The sequence below is a fragment of the Simochromis diagramma genome, unplaced genomic scaffold (genome assembly GCF_900408965.1).
Source record: "Simochromis diagramma unplaced genomic scaffold, fSimDia1.1 OVJJ01000176.1, whole genome shotgun sequence".
NCBI classification, from domain to species: Eukaryota; Metazoa; Chordata; class Actinopteri; order Cichliformes; family Cichlidae; genus Simochromis; species Simochromis diagramma.
The window spans coordinates 6,377,939-6,399,951 of NW_024386892.1; the positions used below are offsets into that span (position 1 = coordinate 6,377,939).

Sequence of the window (22,013 nt, forward strand, 5' to 3'; positions counted from 1 at the left end):
ACAAATTTGGTCATTTTATTGAAACTCTACTTCACTGAAATTCAAACAGGTAAATAATGAACCTGTTACTGAGCGACACCCTCAACATGGTCCCTCCCACAGTTGTGTTGTTTTGAGGTTGTGTAGATATGCTCTGACAGAAAACGTAATCAGTATGACTATGACTGTGTAATAGGACTATGTAGTGCTATGACAACGCATAGTGAGTGTTAGTGTTGAAAATGGAAAGTCTCCATTTCCATGTCCGAGCTAACACTCTAAGCTAAATTTTCTAAGCTAACAATCTCATGCTCTTGATAAACTAGGTACTTGTTGCTATGTAGCTTTATCTGATTTAGAGTTCAAGTATTGGCTGATTACATATTCTTTTACACAAGTGTGCACAAATAATCATTAATCAAAGATTGCTGGAATTATCTAAAATGTACAACTAATGCATGCAACTTTTTAAAGTGAAGTTTAAAATTATTGTTATTTGGAATTTGAATCTGTATTAATGTGTCAGTGAAGATCTTGTATTGGTGTGTGTCCTGACCTGATTATGTTAATGTTGGATGCAAAATTATTGCGAAGTAAATAAAGTGAAAAAAATATAAAAGACACTCTAAGCCGAGACAAAGTGACAATATCTTCATGAGCACAGAGCTGTACAAATGTACAGACACAAAAGACAAAAAAAAAAAAAGAGTCCCAACGTCTCTCTGATTCTCTGCATTTATGAATGCACTCTCTCACACAGACAAATATGCATCCACGCACCTGCTGCAACCCGAGGGTGCTCGCCATCCACCCCCGGGGGGGAAATTGCTTGTTCATAATCAAAACAACAAACAAATGGCCCTCTGCTTGGCACACCATTTTGGAGTGACTCAACCAAAACACCCACCGCTGTGACGGAGACACATTTACAGAGAGTAAGAGAGAAAGAGAGATGCGGCGTCAGGGCAAATCAAAGGTGAAAGCGACAGCAGCACGGTGGCTTAGTGATGCACAAGTAAACACACACAAGTGAACCTTTTCTGCTTTCAGCCCTCTGTGGAGTTTCCAACAGAATAATGAAATATCCGTGTGCACTGAAAGGAAACGTTACACGGAAAAACAAGCACAAATGCCAAATGAGCAGGTGTACTTAGGACGTATGCCCGATTCCAATTCAGCGTTTATTTAGTCCGCTTAACTGCAGCTGAGTTTTGTTCCAAATGTGCCACGTTATTAACATGATAATCAGAGTGACCCACCATTGTCTTGAGTTAGTTTTTTTGTCCTAATTAAACTACTGATGATCACAAGTATAGCTAACACATATTTAATAGCTGTTTCTATTAATAGTGGTTGACTTGATGTAGCTGGGTGATGATCGGGGTTTCCCACAGAGTCTTAGCTTGGGCAGGTTGAACATGGAAATTTGGTGATTTATTTATTTTCTTTTGACTTTTTATTCCATCTGAGACAATGATGCCAATGACTTACTAGTGGATAAACCCCTCACTCTTATTTTCAAAGTTCACTCACTGCTAACCAGCTACTGTAGCTGTGGTTTCTCCTGTTTAGACTTCCCTCCAACTAAATTAACACAAGTCATTTGGTCCTACTGTACTACCTGACAGCATAAGCAAGCAGTTCCATATTTAAGCACCAGCAAAGCTAGAGTCAGAGTCTTGTCTGGGACCATTTTAAGCCTTATTTTCACTTGTTTACTTTTGTTTTTATTTATGATATAGAAATATTTGTGTTCACAAAGGCATAAACACTAGAGAGCTCCAGCTGAGATACTCTCATTAGATGAGGGATGGCAGCTACAGACACCTGACTGTCTGAGTAGCCAAAGCCCAGACAATGTGTAGTGAATATTTACTGAGTTCTTGATACAAAAACATGTCTTTTGTTTGTGCTGTAAAGATCCCCATCTGAAAATGGGAGCATATGTGGTGCTTTAACTTCCTTTTGGAGCATATACACTATAAACAGATGGATGCAGTTTACAGGTTTTAAAAGTGACGAGAACTCGAACATGACTCAAGCAAACGTCCTTTCTTCCTTTTTCATGCCATTGTTGAGCATTTTGTACATTTTAAATTTAAGAATCAGAAAGAAGAATTTTACAGGGAATGCTCATTGGCTAGCAACTTGTGATTGACAAAACACCACTTGTGACATCGAGTTTCACAACGTCACAATGGCAATGTTTAAAACACACATCTCCAAGCCTTTAAAGGGGACTTTGTAACACAGTAGATGATGCCAAAGTGGCTGCATCCACCTTTTATACTGTCAGCGTTTTGAAGCAGCCACCCTCACAGACAGTTAAGGGACTGTTGTCAAGAGTTCAGCATTTGTTTCATTTTGCAACCCTGGTGCTGTTGTTTGAAATAGGAACACAAACCTCTTCACTGTTTATCAGAAAATATCAAAGTTTGTGTTGTAAAAAATGATCCTGGCCTTCAAAAGTATTGTAACATTTATTTAGCTCTGCAGGTCCATCAAAAACAACACAATTCAACAGAAACACGTTTGAAGACAAAATGCAGTTGGGAAATATTGGCAAAAATCTGTGTCTCTCTAGGTTAAGTTTCCAAGGTCACATGGGGAGGACTGTATATGAGTACAAAATGTTCTGCATGCTGACAGCAGGAAAACACTGATTAAAGTTGACAGAAAACATGTGGAGAGTCTCTGGTAGTGTGAGGGGGCAGGTGCTTTGCCCTCAGACAAAGTCACGTTCATGTCAGGAGCAGAGCTCGGGTTCAGGATTACTTAAAGGTCATGGAGAGGTTGGCAAAAGGCCGTCAGTGGTGAGGGTCAAAGTCTAAATCAGGGTCAAAATGTCACATGCAGTAGGTATGACTCAAGATGATCAGGACCCATGTGCTAGAGTTACTTTCTAGTTTTAACTGTTTGAAGGACTGAGACTGTTTAAGTACTGACACTGGATGCAAACATTAGTGTAAATGTCAAAAGAAATATGGAAGATAACACTATACAATAACTAATGCGACACCCTCTTCCTCCACACATAGCTGTAAGCTTCATGCATATAGTGAGGGAAGAAAAGGTAAAGGCAACAGCTACAAGAGCATGGAGGAGAAATAATGAGGAGGAAATATCATTATTATAAACCATGTTTACCACCAATCATAAAAACTCATGTTGCAAATCATTTCTCTAGATGGTTATTTGTTCTGAAAATCAAAAACAATTGCTGCAGCTCTAATAAAATGAATTAACATACTGATGTTTTGAGTGAAGTAATTGAAAAGACTGGGCAGAGAATCTATACCTGATTATTAAAATATATAACTGGTGGCAAATTATCAAACACACTCAGATGGACACAAATAATCTGAGGTATGCTATCATAGCTTAAGAATAAGGGAAAGAAATCTGTCCCAGCCGGGGTTGTCTTGTCTCATCATGCTGCATGTTGTACATGGCAGACCACACAAACACCAGAGCACTCACCAGCTCTGCTTTCTACCCTCGCCTGCTAGATTTATTGATGCAGCAGTTTTCAGTCTGTCTCCGCGGCGCATTGGTCCGCCAAGCCATTTAGGATATTGTAGTGCTGCGGCGGTGCAGTCTGGCAGTCAAGGGAAAGCATGCATACACAACCCATGCACTCTTTAAACACTATTCTAGCTTTCCAATCACCCAAAATATCAAATCCTGAATCAACCTAATTTCGGCGTAATCCAAAACTTATGCAATAATCAGCAAATTCGCAATCCTGAAATGGATTCGGTGTCACGATGAAGCGTCTTTGCACATTGAAACATCACTGAGTGTTCTCTCCAGTCCGCTTCTTGTTGTCAGTATACATATATCATATATTAAAGTATTAAAGTGACTGATTAAATAAGTTTTATTTGATCGGGTCGTCTAATAATTCAAGACAAGTTAGATTGGGGTTGGCACACTCACAGCTGACACTGGTCTCCCTTGACGCCCTTGGTGGTACAGAAGCACTTTCCTGTGTTGACGTGGCAAACGTTGGCATGGCTGTTACACTTGCATGCTGTAAAGACAAAAAGAGAAAGAGAAGAAGCAAAGATGTGTCAAGTTTGGTTTTTGAAAACTCTTGATATCAAAGAGACATAACAGAAAACCAGCAATTTCTTGATGACAACTTGTGGAAATAATGCTGAGGTGCCCTTCAAGCAAGACATTAATCTTCATCTACTGCAATGGACCTGCTCAGCACACAGCACTGAGACATGCATACTGTATATAAACACACTAATCCTCAAACATTGTCGTTCACAATGTTCCAGATGAGTAAATGTATGCAGACAAAGTGAGTTGTAGGAGGGATAGAGGCAGAAAGAAAACAGTGTGGGGAGGAAGCAAGAAGGCAGCTAAAATGGATAAGAAAGCAGAGAAATGGCAATGAAAAAATAAAACACAGGAAAGGACAAATCACTCATCTCTTTGGAAGAAAATCAAGGCATCTTGCAGCTCTGAATCATTCCCATCATTCCCAATCATAACAGTTGTTTAGTTTCTGATTGAACTGATATCTCTTGTTTAACTAATTTCTTTTGTTTCCCTCTTCTTGGACAAAAGTGAGCTTAAGCTAATGCATTCTTCAAAGAGAACTCTCACTCAAACACGACACATTTCCCAAAGCTGCAAAGAAAGTGTTTGGTCAGGATTGTATCCATGCAATGAGAGGGTCACTGTTAAAATTATCAGGACTTTTAAAGGACGCAGAATCTTCTTGTTCCCCATGTTGTTCAAAGTTAAAGAAAGAAATGTAAATGATGTCCTCATTCTGTGGGATGCTTAATCCTGTAACTCAAACTCTAGCAGAAGAGCAGAAATAAAATAATTTGTTCAACCAATTGTAGAATATTATTCTTTCAGCTTTTCAGCTCAACCTCTTTACACATTTTTACACAGAATGAAGACAGACATTTTTTCCATCTTGCAGTACATTACAGGAGATTTATTCACAGCAGAAGTATGAACACGAGGAAAGACTGCCTCAGCCAAGGACTCTTTCAATGTGCATTTCTTAGAAACCCATTAGCTTCTCAAAGTCATTATGGATAACTAAAATGTCTCAACCAACAAATATGAAAGTGTGTGTTACAAATGTAAGAACAATAGTGTAATGTACCATTTGTGTTGACAGGTGTAGCACTGTCCATGTCAAAGTCAAATGTCCATATGAAGACCAATCCCGCTTCCTAATGCAAATTAAGGTCATCTTGGGCATTGTTGCACTGCTTTCAGCGCTGCTGTTGTTATTTTTAGATCTTTTCCTAGAGGTCCTGTTCTGACCACAGAGAGCACATATCATCGTCTGTCACACTGACCTTCATGTCAAGGATCATCACTGAGAAACCAAGAGACCAAACTGCAGTCTACAGTGGATGTGACCACTGTTACTTGTGAAATTGGCCTCTCCTGCCTTAGGTGCCACCTTTTTTGTACAGCTCACTCCCATTAACAATTAGGAATACTTAAGGCCAGAGAAAGGTGAGCTGTAGTGCCAGAGAGCCATGTTGTGTTGCAGCTAGTGAGCTGTGTGTGTGTGGTGATTGATTGCTCCTGCTCTGTGGAGAGGAGTGTGTTTTGGTACTAACCCTTTTTGACTTATTTTCAGTTTATCAACCAACACCTGAGTTTTGGTGTTTTCTTTCTTTAAAAGGTGATAGCGGCTTGTCCGTCTCTTTTAGTTTAGTTACTAATAGAAACATTAATAAAACCTGTTAATTTAACCATTTTGCCTCCTTGTCTTTTTTCCAACCTGGACATCTTTTGTTACTTTACCTAATCCCCTGGACCTTTTTAGGGGAACATAACACCCACTGTGGCCTGAAGCAAGTGTCTGGTTTGGCCCATTGAGTCTGAATCAAACTTGCAAAGTCCGAACCCTTACCTGCCTGCTTCCATGCCAAAGCAAGCTCTGCACTGGTGATGCCATGATCCTATAATCGAATCATCTTTAAGGGACAGTCAATAAGTTCTCAATAATTTGGTAAATTGTCGATTTGAGTGCAGTGTTACTGGCAGCAACAGCCTTTCTGGACAAGGCCTTTTTATGCAAAGTTATGAAGTTTTCTTGCATATAACCATGGTGAACAGAGAAAAATAACAATGATTTCAACCACCACTCTCCTTTTAAAGGATTCTGTCTGCTATTCAGACTCAACCAACGTGACAGAGTGATCTCCAGCCTTGTCCACTAGCACCTGTGTAAATGAGAGGATCCCTGAAATGATGCTAACAGGTGCTTCTGTTGCAGTGCTGAACTGCAGTATAAATTGTTTTTGTTTGTTTGTTTCTTCTTGAGATTCTGGAGTTTACGCAAATTGGCATCACAAAAACTAAAGCAGCAAAACTGTGATAATCAAAACTTGGGTCATTCTCAAAACTTTTGGCAATGACAAGATGTAAAAAAAAAAAATCCAACTTTAAAAGTGGATAGAGCCCTGTGGTAACAGTGTAGATGGTAAAATTTGACTTTTGCCAGCTATCTGTTGCCTTTTTTTTTTGGTGAGTTTAATCTTTTTAATTACTTTCTTGTATAAAAGCATGATGTCGCCAGATAATTCACATGGAGCCAAGCCTGTAATTTAAACACTAAATCACTTCTGCATGCAGCTCCTAAAGGTAGTGACAAACAAGAACGTTCTCTGCACCCTTGTAGTTCAGTGTGTATGTGTGTGTGTTCACATTCACACACAGCCACTCGTTACTGTGTCCCACTCCAGCTGAATTGACTTTGTGCTTTGTTCTTATTCTTCCCGATTGGCTCAGAGACAGGGCCCTGTAATAAAAACAGTGGTGAGCTCAGGTCAAGGTAAAGGCAAGACACAGATAATGAGAGGAAAGCAACCTCTTCTAGTCCTCCCTCTCCTCTTCTGCCTGGGAAGAGCGCTCGATTCGATTGCTTACACGGAGCAAAAGCAAAGTAGCACACATAAACATTGCTACGGCACAAAAACAAGGGGAGCTTAAATGTCAGAAGGCTGAAAGTTGAACTGACATTCTGTGACTTAAAAAAAAAAAAAAAACAGATGCCGACTGGTGAGACAGAAACAATAACAAAATACAATTTCAATCTATTATTTTAAATTAAATTGACCCGTCAGAAAAATAGAAAACCTTTTCGGAGATGCACACTGAACTGCGCGGCTCTGGAAGATAACAGAATCTTGACAAGAAGTGGCTTTTAGACTTGAGATAATAGACAAATCACAGGTGTGTTAGCGCCGGCTCAGGTCACCCTGCTGTTCATACAATATTGATTTAGTTGGCAGCCAACAAAGGCGCACAAAGGGCACAGCCAGGAGAAACATGTATTCGTCTAGTCGCACTGATTTTGCCAGTGGCTCTTAAAGAATAAGAACAGGGGACAGAGGGAGAAAAACAGACAGAAAAGTACTGTTTTGGTTTGGAGGCTGGTACTGAACACTGCAATCATCTGAGAGCTTCACACACAAGGTTCAACACAGAAGAAGCAGAAAAGCCCTCTCAGCCCCCGCTGTCTAACTGTAATCTCAAAGGCCTAATTAAAGGCTGAATTAAGACACTTGAACAGAGACATAGCGCAACCTCTTTGGCTGCCACTTGATGCTAGAATTAAGTTCAATTATTTAAGATCTCACAGTATAACAAAGTCAATTTTGCACCATTATTTATTTCCTTTGATTAAACAAACATGAAACTACTGTAATCCTGTCAGCAGAAAAAGCCACCCTGCTTCCAACAGAGCAGGCCCGGCACAGACAAATCCTCTGCTCTGCATGTTCTGATGAGTGCCGAGACTAGAATCTAGTCCAGCCGTTTGTCCACAAAACCGTATGCACGAACTCAAATTTCAGCTGAGGTACTGCTCAGTGAGACAAATTAAATACAATTTAAATTCTAATGAGTTTGGTTTCGAGTAAAATGTGAGCACAAAATAAAAATAAGTTTGTTCCATTTGACAATTACACAGCATTTCCAGCTCATGATTGTACACCCTACTTTCCTACTTCCGACTGGGGCAATAAGGCCTGTTTTGGAGCGAATAAATGTGTTAAACATCCAAAAGTACTCTGGAATCAGTGGCTGTATCCTGCAGTTTTAGCACTATTTTGATTTCTCTTAATACATTACTGACAAATATTCAATAATTAGTAAGGAAGTTGGTAGAACATTTTTTTTTTTTTCCAAAAGAAAACCCCACACCATGTGAAAGCAAGTTACATTTGACATCATCTTCATATTAAATCCTTAGTCTTCACAAACCTTTTTCTTGGCCCAAAACAATGTAAGAGTCCATTTACTTGATCATATAGTTTGATATTGATTAGTTTAACTGTTGTGATCAGATTCATTGCCTTTAGGTTTTGTGCTACTTTTGCTTTTAAGTCTGCAAAATTTAGAGGTTCCACTTCTGATTACTTTGTTAAAAATGATTGCACTGCTATCCTGAAAAGATATCATGGTTCCAATGAACTCATGCAGATTTTTTTTCTTAAATCAAAGACTAATCATGATGGTGGGGTGGTTAGCACAGCGGCAACATCAAAAAGATCCTGGATTCAAATCCAAAGGGGTTGAGGTTACATATTCACCACATCCCTGCATAGGTTCTATTTGTTTGTACCCTAGCTCCCTCCCCTGGTCCAAGGGTATGCATCTCAGGATAATTGGTAAATTGACTGTAGGCATGAATTTCTCTGCGTTAATAAACTGATCTGGGATGACCCCTGCATCACCATGGATTGGATAAAGAGAAGAAAATGGATGGGTGGTATAAGAGCAATCACTTCACAGCATATGGGCCACTCTAGGACAGGTGACCTTTCATGTAAAAATTAATTTACAAATGTGCATTAATCAGTTTTCACCTCATGTTCTCAATAAAATTATGTAAGTTTCACAGCCACGAAACACTGAAAGTAATTCAATGAAGTCTACCTAACATTTCTCAGTACAGCACATAGCTAATCTATTTGATAATGCAGTTCAAAGTAATGTGGCTAGTACTGATTTACGCGTGATGGGGTCTTGAGTTTCTCTTTGCAGAATTTCAGCCAACTGAGAATCAAACTGTTGAGTAAAAACAGCCTGTTTTAGTTTAAGTGTTGTGTTCAATAAATTGCATGCTGAAAAAAATGTTTAGTCTCCCATTTCTTCTTGTTGCATGTTGAAGCTCTACTTGGAACCTTGTTAAGATCCAACCATGCAAAATAGGATTTTTCGCGATTTTTCAAGTGGTCTTAAACTTTTGATTGGGACTGTATATGTAATACATTACTTTTCCAACCCTAGCCACAGCTCAACTGGAAATGGCAAATGAAGAAAAAAAGAAAAGAAAAAAAGAAATGCAGTTCCTGACATTACCCTTTTATCCTCATTCTACAGTTAGCTGACTTCAGAAGGGATGAGGATATTGTTAGGGAAGTCGGTAACTTTTGAAAAGTTGAGTCTGCAACTTTTGTAAAGTGCAAACTGTGCCCAGGCCTGGTATACTGTAGGTGCTGCTAATATGACTTTGCAAATATCTGCATTGACAGCATGCCAGCACAAAGTTAGCAGTGACAAATCCAGAGTGGTTTTAAAGCTGAGTGCATATTGATCCCAGCCAAGCAGCCAGAGCCTGATCTTAGACCATTAACAAAAGGAGTAGTGACAATGCCTCTCAGACCAGCTTATTACTGCAAAAGTAACTTATTGAGTACTGTAAGAAATTGCTTTCCACACAGAGTAATTCAATGATGTAGTGCAAAATATATGACTGAAAAACAACTGATTATGACAGAACATACGTTGCATTTTACCTAACATCCATATATATAATAGCTACTGTATAAACCCAGATATCACCCAACACACACATTTGGCACACCACCGTGTAACAAGTGTTATTAGTCAGAATTCACTAATACTACTAAAAACTACTGATTCAACCAAAATTATCTTTACTTTAAGAAATACACTACTATATTTTTCACTTGCTGACAAATATACTCATGGAAAAATGTAATTACCGTGGTAGCATGAGCTGGATTATACAGTGAAGCAAACATCAGCAACAAAGGAAATTTGTACACAATCTGACTCTGACAGCTAATGGATTCTCTAGAATTCCTCCTTAACAAACTGAAACACTGTGAAAGTTTAAACCTAATTAGCCCACCATATGAAATGACTAAATACAGCAACCTGGCAGATATAACACAGGTATGTTTTCCCTCTTATGGACCGGCAGTTCCCCCCTGTATCAAAATGAGTTTTCAACCAGTAAGCTGTTAATAAAATTCATCATGCAAATAAGATCGAACATTACTTGAAACTTGTTTCAGTCTTTCTAATGTGACAATAAGATCTGTTTAACCAGCATTCTTTTATCATACTTTTCAGATAATAAAGTACAATCCACGTTTGTCCTGCACAGACATCATGATGACGACCAGACGACCTGACCGAGGACGCAAATCCAAAAATTTCCCCGTTGTGGGATCAATAAAGTCTTATCTTATCTTATCTTATATTAGTCTTCTAAATGTCTACTTATGATTCAGTGCGTGCTAAATGCACAGGATATTACCCTCTATTGAAAGATGATATGGAAGCTAACTCTACCACTTAAATATAGCTATAGTTCTCTTTAGGTTAGGAGTTCTCAGAATTCACTATTCAATAAACCCTTTCATTAAGACAGACTCTTTCAGTAAAAATGGAAAATATTTTTTGAATCTTTTTAATACAGATATATTGTCACTAAAAGTAAAATAAGTACTTAAGTCATCCGGTCCATCCACATAATATGACGTATTCAAGTGCCAAGAGTAGGGGGAGAAAATGAATAAATAAATGAATGAATGAAATGGATGGAGGAGAAAGCACATCAGGCAAATGCTGACAACACAAAAATAAGCAATGGGGAAAAAAGAAACCTGATCTCTTAGCAAAAAATTTGATATAAATCATATTTCCCGTGACTTGTGTGAGCCCCTGAAGAGAGTACAATTTCTCACTCCACTGCCTCCGCATGTACGCACACAATAAAAAGTCAGACTGTTGCCAGTATGTGTTTGAATGTGTGTTTAGGTGAGAAGGTGGCCGAGTATGTTCGTCAGTCAGAAAACCTGACTCATGAATGAACCTTTTATGTTACTTTGGTCTGCTCTGTCTTATTCCCGATAGGGTTGCAGGTACAAAACTCAATGCAACTTCATTTCTGCAGAAAAAGGTTAAAAAAATAAATAAATGATTTTTGTGCAGTTGGACTTCCAAACCAGCAGAATGTTATTTCTGCTAAATATTAAGGAGCTTAAACAAGACACATTACCATTCTTGTGTTTTGTCCTTTTGGTCGGTGTTTCTTTGTTTTTTTAAAGCTGAGTTTTGATAGCTATACAAACACTGGCTGTAAAACTGCTCAGCACTTGCTATGTTAGGTCATGACACTTGTCATTCTCCAATTCAATCACCAGTTGCACCAGTGCTGCATGTTGCTGCTGTACTGTTCACTTGGTTATGTGATGTGATGATTAGATGTTAAGGTTAGAAAAAGGTTAGACAAAAAAAGACATTACCCTTTAATTTCAACTTTTCAGTTCTTCAGAATAAAAGCACATGTTTACATGTAGCAAAGTAAAATAATAATGATAACAATAGCAACAACAATATTATCAAGAAGAAAAACAAAACGAAACAGGTATCACACCAAAAACTAGTGCGACAATTACAGGCATTATTCTGAATGATCTCCAATATAGACATGAGATATTAAATTCATTCGCACACTATGCTGAAAACCATGCACTCACACCTGAAACACTTTCACATAAACTAGTGAAACCTTTTACACGTGTTATCAAAAGGCTTCCTCACATACTAATCAAATGTGTTCATTTATATATCTGGACATTTCACACAGACAAGTGAAATTCATTCACATACATACTGAAAATCATGCAGACACAGATGGAATGCTTTTACCTCTACAGTTGAAAAGCTCTTTAGAAAATCTGATGAATGCTTTTACGAAGACTTGGAAAATATTTCATGCACACTTGAAGGCAAAAGAATTTGATCTAAAATGTAAAGTAACTGAAAAAATAGATTGCATTTTAAAACATGGGGAAGTGCATCTCAAACTAATGTGTGCTACTTTTGTTCATGTTTGTGCTTTTTGCTCCTGCCACTGAACTAATAAACGACAAAAGATTGTCACTCCCATTTTGTTCAAGCCATTAGCCTTCTACCTATGAATCGCATCACCAACATCAGGCAATGCACTTTGGGTTTTTTTGAGGAATGCATGCAAACTCACCTGCATTGGTTGATTGCCTAGAGAACTAGACCCTAATGTGGTACCATGTTCTGCTTTAACACCACACAAAAAATTGCCCCACAACCTAACGGCAATCCTTAACCCTTTAAGACCTACCATAGAACCAAGTCCGCCAGAGCTTATATTATATTTTTACATGCTGTGGAGCCATTTTTGGGAGCATTTCAAGTTGCTATACATCAATACAACCATTATAGCCCAGATTTTAATAATATGTATTCATTAAGTGCATAGTAATTACATAAATTGCAAAAAAGTGCAATAAACTACAAAAAAATTGAAAATCGTTTTTGCTTTTTTAACATATATTTGTAGTTAGAGAAATTTAAGAGGCTTATCCCTCAAAACTGTAAATACAAAAAAGTTGCACAAAATAGTTTCCCACCACAGGAAATTTATTTTGAGTGTCTTCATAGTTTTATTTTTGAAATACACCAATTTTTATACACTGCAGGAAAAACGAAAATAAATATTATACTGCAAATTTGCAAAAAAGCAGCATATGCATCAAAATAAACTATTTCCAGCAGTGCAATATGAGTCCTAAGCATCCCAGAAACGACACAGAAAGTCATAAAGTCAAAGATAACTTTTAAAAAGACCAGTATAGGCCCTGAGGCCCTGATGGTAAAAAAGACTACATTTCCGCGAAAATGACGTCACTTCCGGTTTCGGGCAAGGTAATGGCGGAAATGCAAAAGTTCGCGCTGACGTCTATTCAACATAGGAATTGTTATGAAACAGCTGATGGGATCGGAGACAAAGCGTGTTTTCTGGAATATTATGTTTTTCCTGCAAGCCGCTTTTTTATGCACGTTTTTGCAAAGCTTTATGTGGAAGGAAACCGTGACCTGGACAGCTGATGCATAAGATGGTAAGGTACAAACTCTCCGGTTTCATATGCGGAAAAAAAATTTTTGCGGCTAGCTTGACGTGGTTGCAGTGCTAACCGGTGAATTTAAAAATAGTTACGCAAAACAGAGCGTGTCCGCTCCGACCGGCTCAAAAGGGTTAACAACACTGATCTCAGCTAAAGCCGTCAGAAGCCTGTCCAAAAACAATAACTATTAGCCAGCTACCTTTAGCATGGCTCATCCTGGCAGCGTAGCAACATGCCGATGCCAGCTGCAGCTTCAGTCCAAACACACTGTATCACATTATCTACATCAGCAGTGATTCAGCACATGTGCAGGATGCACAAGGAGAAAAAGGTCAAATATAATTTGCTACATCACTTATTGAATTTTATACATTGGTGTGAAAAAGTGTTTGCCCCTTTCCTAATCTCCTTTTTTGTTTAGTATGTTTGTCACACTTAAACGTTTCAGATCATCAATCGTCGTGTGTCTGGCGACACTCTCGATCGAGGACATTGAACGACATCTACCAAGTCGAAACCACAATAACAGAGTTCTGGCTGATTGGAGCTGGCTCAGACCATCTTCATCTCATGCAGCCCCGTTTGCGCCAACTGGATGCTCAAGGCAAAAGCTGACGGGAATAACAAAATTCTCCCTTAGATAATAGGACTGTGTTGTGACGTTCTTCCCCTCATTCAAGGCCACCTGCGTCGACCGAAGACTGTTGACTTTTGCTTAACCGGGTGAAGGGACACTTTCTCTCGGTTGAACACAGAACACACACACACACTGACACATACCTACACTCCAGCCCCCACCCCTCCAAACGACTTCGAAGCTTATGTCTTCTACGCTGTGAGATGTGATGATTTATGTGCTGAGGTGGGTTTTTCTGTTCTCAAACTGATCTCCCTGTTGGAGCTCAGTCTGGGGGAGTTCTTTTTTTCTCCTCGTGTTTCCTCATGTTGTGCATTTTCTACGGTTTCGGTTCGGGTCGCTGCTCGTGCGGTCGACCGGCCAGTGCTACCCTAGCCTGACCTGTCTCCCCAATGTGATGTTTGTGTATTGTATGTATGGTTGGCAAGGTATCATGTATCTTAACTGCCCCTTGGGGATAAATAAAGTTTTGTGGACTTTGATCAAATAAATCTAAATATTAGACACAGATAATACAAGTAAAAATAAAATGCAGTTTCTAAATAAAGGTGTTTATTATTAAGGGGGGGGAAATCCAAACCTACATGGCCCTGTGTGAAAAAGTGATTGCTCCCCATTATAATGTGTATTAAATGTGGTGTATTACATCTTTAGAAAGCTGAGTTTGATTTCTCTAGCCACACCCCAGCCTGATTACTGCCACACCTGTTCTCAATCAAGAAACTTAAATAGGACCATCCTGACAAAGTGGAATAGACCAAACGATCCCCAAAAGCCAGCCATCAAGCTGTGATCCAATGAAATTCAGGAACAAATGAGAGGACAAGTAATTGAGATCTCTTAGTCTGGAAATGTTTATAATGCCATTTCTAAAGCTGTGGGATTCCAGCGAACCACAGTGACCATTATGCACAAATGGCAACCAACCAAAATTACCCCAAAAGTGCAGCAACAACACCCAATGAACTCCAAGCCTAACTTGCCTCAGTTAAGGTCAGTATTCATAACTCCAACATAACAAAGAGACAAAAATGGCCTGCATGGAGTTCCAAGATGAAAATCACTGCTGAGCAAAAGAAATAAAGGCTCATCTCAGTTTTTCAGAAATCACTTTTCACACAGGGTCATGCACATTTGGATGCAGATGTCTATGCAGATTTGGCAAACTTGGAAATAGTTTCCTAAATAAGATGGTTATTAAAAGATCACTTTGGTCAATTCTTAACTACATATTGATTCAGATTCAGTTCCTCATGCTGGCCAATTCAGAAAGAGTTGCTATGATTTAATTAGAGGTCACACATACAGTATGGTCAGCAGTGCCTTTATTTCCAGTGGATTTCCTGAATATGAAATGCATTCAGGAATGCGTGTTGATTGACCATATGTGTTGATTGGCCTGCAGACCAGAATATGGACATCATATAGTGGATGATTATAATGTATGTGTATATATAAGTGCTTATAGTGCTGCCCAAGTAGTACAGATGTGCAAGTGCACATCTGTTTTAGCCTGACACGTTGCTGTCACTTAATATTGCTCACATATAAAAGCGATGGCTTTCACACTTGCAGTAAGCTGTTAATTAACCGACTCTCAGTTCTAACTAAGGATGTTATTTTTCACTTTCTTCTTTGTGATATGTGAAGTATCAACTCTTTCTCCAAATGCAGATTTAGCTGGTCTTCTGATGATTTCAAGTCACTCACCTAACAAACGTTACTGTTTGGCGATTCTGCAAAACTCCAGCGTACTTTGTCAAATTATATTTTTCATTGTCAAGAAGAAAAAAAAACTAAGCTAAGCAATTAAATTAAAGATACATGAAAAGTGACATAAATGAACTGAAATTAATTTCTCTCTTTTATAATTACTTTAAGTCTAGTTTTAAATATAGGCTAGTAGCTACACACACTCACAAAACACTGCCTCCACTGAACATAAACCATCTTACTGATCCTATACAGAATATTCTACCAACAGAAATAAAGTAATTTTTTTATACCTCATTCTTTTCTGTTATGCATGTTTCAACTGACAGATGGAGCAAAATCAGGGAGGACTGCAGTGGGATCACAGCGATTGTGAATGTGTGGCAGTGGTATTAAATATTTCATTATTTGGTGAATTGAATAGTGTTTTGTCTTGAAAGCCAAAAAATCATCTCTCTTTCCCAAATATGGTAAATATAAAAGTCAAAAACACAAAATATTATTTAAAATCCCCCAAATACCACCAACCCCCCAGGGCCTGGTCAGCATCTAAGCACTGTAAAAACCTAAGGCAGGCCCAGAGATTCAGGAGACACTGTTCAACATTGTACAAATCCAAACTGATGCATTTAAAAAATATACATGAACAGGACAAATGATGCTGCAGAAGCTTATCGGGGTTCAACCTCAAAGACTCCTCACCTGCAAGACCCTCAGTACCTCACTGACCCCCTACATTCTATACTATTACATTTCTCTGCATGGTCTCCACTTAATTTTAAAAACCTGTAATGCTGTTTTAGTCAACCATGCCTGGTCAGTGGCCCCAGTTAGGAGTATGCACACCATTTTTACCTTGCAAAGCAAAAAAAAAAAAAAAAAAAAAAAAAAAAATCACATTTACCCTAAAATATTATTTTTGTGTGAACTGTTGTGGTTGCATTTGTAAGAAAAAAGTTGTCAAAGGTAAAGGATACATTATTTTAGTATATTCAGCACAACTTCTTGTCTTCCATGATAGCACATGAACTAATTTATTAAATGCATGCCGGTTAATCTCTCTTTGAGCTGAATGCCATAAATGAGAGTCTCAAAGAAAGCGGCTTATTCTAGATGAGACATGAGTCACAGCTGCAGAAAGACTTCAAAAACACTATTTCCACTGACTGGAGATCAAAAAGGATTCAAAAGCCGTTTAAAATCATATTTACAGAAGTGTTTGTACGTGTGTGGTTTTGTGTGTGGGTCTGCTTGTGTATTTTGGGCTTGTCTATGTGTTTTTGTGTTGACCAGTCACATGCCAGGAATAGAGCTGCCAGGGGGAAGATGACTGGATACCGCTACGAATGCTGGGTAGTTTGCAATTCTGCCACAGGGATCCACAGGTACATAAACACACACAAGCATATTTAAAGGCAAAAAAAAATGTTTAAAAAAAATGCACAAACACACATAAACACACGCACTCACAAAGACATACTCGAGACAGCAGGTGAGAGTGAATTTGGCAGCATTTCCACAGAGAAGAGTGAATGGAGCGACTCTGCAGGCAGCATCCCTCCTCTGCTATTCCACTGCTGTTGAAGCTGAACAGCAGCTGGCTCTGTCTGATCCTTCACACACACACACACACACACACACACACACACACACACACACACACACACACACACACACACACACACACACACACACACACACACACACACACACACACACACACTACCCTGCTGTCCTATCTGTCCCATTCTGTGGTTGATGCTACTGGGTTGCCAGTTTCTTGCAGAGACAGCACTCATCTCTATAGCTCCAGCACTGAACACAAATTTACAAAGAGCTCCTGCAGTCACACCCCGCTTAGAGACTGTACATCAAAACCTCAAACTAGGGACAGACTGAAACAGAGAAATTTACAAAGAGCTCCTGCAGTCACACCCAAAACAAAAAGGCATCAGTTGGAACGTAAGATGCCACCTTTACCAAATAATCATCAGTAATGTTCATATTTAAACATTAAATACAAAAAAAACAAACTTAACTCGCTCACAGAGCAGCAATGCCTCACAGTCATCCAACTGATTTCTTTTTTGTGGGCATTTTCCTGTGATATTGGAGGTTGACTTCAAAATTCAATAAAAACACAGTTTGTGTGTCTATGACTAACAAAGGGATTCATCTCATGAGTCACGCCCGATCCAAAACTCCTCCTACTTAAGCAAGAAATAGACAAATAGTAGCTCAGAGACTGAGGGTGAGGACCATCCAAAACATCCACTAAACTCCATCCTGAAGAGGTTTTAAAGCGTTTCAACAAACTTTGAATTACTTCCACTGTGCTGCTGTCTTGGGTCACTTGTCTGCAAGAGGCTGCTCATCAGGGAAACATAAATATGGGCCATTTAAAACATCTGAACCAATGAGCAGCGCATCTGTAGCGCATAATGTTACAGATATTAATGTCTCTCCAAAAGGAAAACTAAATAACCAGATAAGGTGTTCATCTCTGGATGTTTAGCTCTTTTTTGTTATACTTAACTCCCTGTACAGTTGTTGGCAAAAGAAAAAAATAGCTACTGTACAGAGACCACAAACATGTTTTGTTTTTGTTTTTTTATCTATGACTTTAACATGAGAATCTAAGGGGATTCACCCACTTTTGGAGCCAACCTAAGTGGTCATCGAAGGACTTTCATGTTGGTTTCTAGTTCTCAGCCTCTTTGGGTTTTTTTCACAAGTAAACCATCAATCGACTGTCTGGAGTCAACTGGAAAATAAGTGCTGCTGTGTTGACAAGATGTGTGATGAGAAAAAAACAAAAACAAAACTAAAACTCCTGACTGAAAAGATTCTCCATAACTAAGTCCTCCTTTCTCTTTCTCTCAGTTAATTCATAGCAGATTGCCTATTCTTGTAAGCTTCTGTAGATTTATTAATCTCGTCAGGCTTGAACACTAAAGGACACTGAAGAAGTTCTTTGTATCACACAAGAAACAAGTACTGACCTGAGCTGAACCTGTAAGAAATGATGAAACCATACAGATAAGTGACAAAACATCCCCAAGCCCCAGCAGCTACCTTTGAAATGTGAAGCGTTTCTGTGTATCAGACATTCACCGTGACTCCGAGACAGCCAGAGAGAGCAAGTGAGGTGGTGCAGAGAAAGATGGAGTATCAGAGTGCAACGGAGACAGGGAGCTACTGATGTGAATCATGCAAAATTTATGGAAGCAATAAAACTGTTCAACGGGAGGTGCCGATGGCAGAGGAGCATTATATGCTGAAGCGCTGGGTAGCAAAGGATAACAAGCTCAAGAAGACATAATACATGCTCAAGTCTTGCCTGGAAGACAATTGAGAGGGCAGCACAGAAGGTCCGTGGTCTGTTTGCTATTTATGACTTTTCACCGAGGCTGAGCAATACCCAAAAAATATATTTAGAAATATTTTAAAAGAAATACATAATTTGAATACAAGAAATGAGATGAGTATGAGGAACTTGGTTGAGGGAAAGAGCCACATATGTGCCGCAGCATTCGGATTATTCTAAAAGCCTTATTTATTCTGAATTGGTAAATAATGAGGACATGCAGCTATATTCATACCATACAAAACAAACAGAGGCCAAGAAATTGCATTCCCCCAAAAATCAGGAAACAGAATGAATCACATGTTAGCTGGGCGTCTACTCTCACCACAAAATAAATGAAATGTGGTTCCCTGTGTAGACAATGTTTAACAGCTTTATTACCACAGCTTGGTCACAGTCAATTCTGTTGACAAATCTTTAGGTTTTTTTTGTCGTCTTAGTTTGAGTGTGTTAAAGAATTGCACTTTTAAAGATTTGTGTTATTTATTGTTAAAGCACAACAGATATTTATAAGTAGTACACAAGATATACCAGTAACTGATTAACCAGACTGTCTTCATTGTTTGACTCATCAACGTTATCCCTCTGTAGTTACAGCTCTGCACTTCGCCCTTAATCTTGAAAATTGGCACCTTCTTCTCCAATCCTCAGGCATCGCCTCACTTTTGAACAATCTGGTTAAAAACTCCACTGCGCTCTCTTCTTGACGACTCCATACCTTCACAGTTATGTTACCTTTACCAGCTGCCTTTCTACTCTTCATAGCTGCCCCCACTTCCTCCTTACCAATTGATTGCATTTTCTGATTCACTAACTGTCCTTCTTCCATCCTATTTTCTCTTCTTTTCTTTATTAATCATCTCCTCAAAGCACTCTTTCCTACTTCTCAAGGACTCTCTTCATCAATTATCCTAACCTGTTACACATACCTTCTTACCTTAATTTTTCTACCTAGCCAATTGTAACGGGAATGACAGACCCGACCACATCGTTCCCACTTTACACCCTTTATTTTGGTTGCTTTTGCCTTGAAACACGGCCGCAGCTTTTCAGCTGCGTCCTACACACAACAACCACCTCCAGGTCCGGGCACACTCTTTTGAACAGGGGAGGCGTGATGAGCTGATGGCGCTCCAAGCCACACCAATTAATACAGGTCCCTTCCTTTTTCCTTAGTGTCCAGCCTCACATACAACTCACTATAAGGCTTTTCCTCTGCTATACACTTAACCTACCAGTACCCCTGTCTACTTTGAATACTTTCTTGTGCTTCCTCATTCCACCACCGTCCTCCAAAGTGTCATCTCTCTCCAGATGACACTTCAAATGTGTCTCTCAGTTTCCCTCAATACTTCAGCAGTGCATTCCCATCATCTGTAACCCTTCCTTACCACCCAGAGTCTGTCTCAACTCCTTCCTGAACTCTGTGCAAGATTCTTCCTTTTTCAACTTCCACCATTTAATCCTTGCCACTGCCTTCCTCTTTCTCTGTCACCAGTCCCAGGAGACACACTCCACCACTTCATTCAAATTACTGAGGATTTATGCTTCAGCTGGAAATTTACAAACCCTCTGAACACTATACCATAACCTGAAATGCACCTCTCTAGAAATGTAACTACACTATTATGACTGGCCTGTAAGCACCGTCAACTACTCCTGTGCACTTCCAGCTACTTTTTGCAGATCCTTTCACTGGAGTTTTAAAATTTTTTTAGTGATAGAATAACAATCATTGTCTCAATATAAGGAATAAATTCCCGGAAAGAGATGACTGAAACTAGAATGGACATGAGGGATGTACAAAGAAGTGAAAATTCTAGACAGACACATCACAACAGAGAGATGGGACCCAGCGGGGATAAAAGAGGGTGGCATCTTATTTGTTTCTATTGGATGACACCTAATGTAAAACACAGGGCACACAACCACACAATAATTAACACATAATGCACGAAACATAAGTCGACCACATAGATTACACTGTATGCTCTACAAAGACTCTGCAGAAATCTAAACCAGGCCTTAATCCAGACTACTTCTTCTAGATGACATCCAACCTGTGGGGCATACACACGAATAACACTGAACATCACCGCAGGGCTCGCAAAATCGCTAGCCCAACGTCCCGGGGCTAGCGATATCTCCGGTCGGGCGACCAAAATCTATCTCAGCCCCGCCCGTCGGGTGATTTTGCGAGCCCTGCACCCCTTTGACTTCCAGCTCCAGACACACTATTCACCTTCACAACACTATTCGCACACTTTTCCTTAATGATTTTCCTGTAGAACAGCTTGAATCAACCTTTAATACTCCTGGCTTTACTTCCTTGCCACCCGGTCTCCTGCACACTTACTTCCTATGTCTTTTCCATCATATCAGTAAACTATCTCCCTTTACTTGTGACCCTACTTTTAAATTTGCTACTCACCTCCACAGTCCAGCCTGTCGTTACACTCCTTTCCCCCCTCCTCTTACTTTCTCCTCAGCAAAAAGTAGCACAGTTTCCAGCAATGACTTGTTGCACCAGGGGCAATCACCCCAACCAATCTGATATGTGAATGTCTTTCTTGATAATCTCCATGTCTTATTTGGCAAAGATGCAAAAAGATTTTACACCGGCTGTCCTTCCTGTCACAACCCTCCTCATTTATCCAGGTGTGGGACAAGCACTTGAAGTAATAATGTTGTTGGACCCTGTGAAATAATGCTCAAAGTCTGCACTTCAATGACATTTCATTATTTAACATCCAGTGTGGCGGATGGGAAATCCTCCAAAAAAATAAAAAATAAAAAAATACAGGGAAAACTACAAAAATGTTGTCATTATACAAATGTGTGGACCTGATTGTAATGCGTCAGCCTGTCTCCTAATGGAAGCTGCTGGAGACTGCCACCACCAAAGGACATCAGCATGTACAGACCAGGAAAAAAAAAAAAAAAAAAAAAGAGGCTGCAGTGGTAACAGGACACCTTCATGGCAGCAACAAAGCCAACCACAAATTAACATCTTTGTTGGCGACTGGACAAAGACCCCCAATTCATAATTTTAGAACAAAGAGAGCGTCAGGTAATATTTAACAATCCTTTTGTATGTTCACCTACACACAGCCTTTGT

At 39.3% G+C, this 22,013-nt stretch overlaps 1 protein-coding gene across 2 annotated transcripts in view; it reads right to left on the reverse strand.

Annotated features, from left to right (window-relative positions):
• atrnl1a (attractin-like 1a) overlaps window positions 1-22,013 on the reverse strand; it is a 307,920-nt gene that overhangs the window by 176,884 nt on the left and 109,023 nt on the right. For both annotated transcript variants that reach the window (XM_040034074.1, XM_040034076.1), the window contains one exon: window positions 3,919-4,012. In XM_040034074.1, coding sequence (XP_039890008.1) covers window positions 3,919-4,012 — 94 coding nt within the window. The remainder of the gene's footprint in view (window positions 1-3,918; window positions 4,013-22,013) is intronic.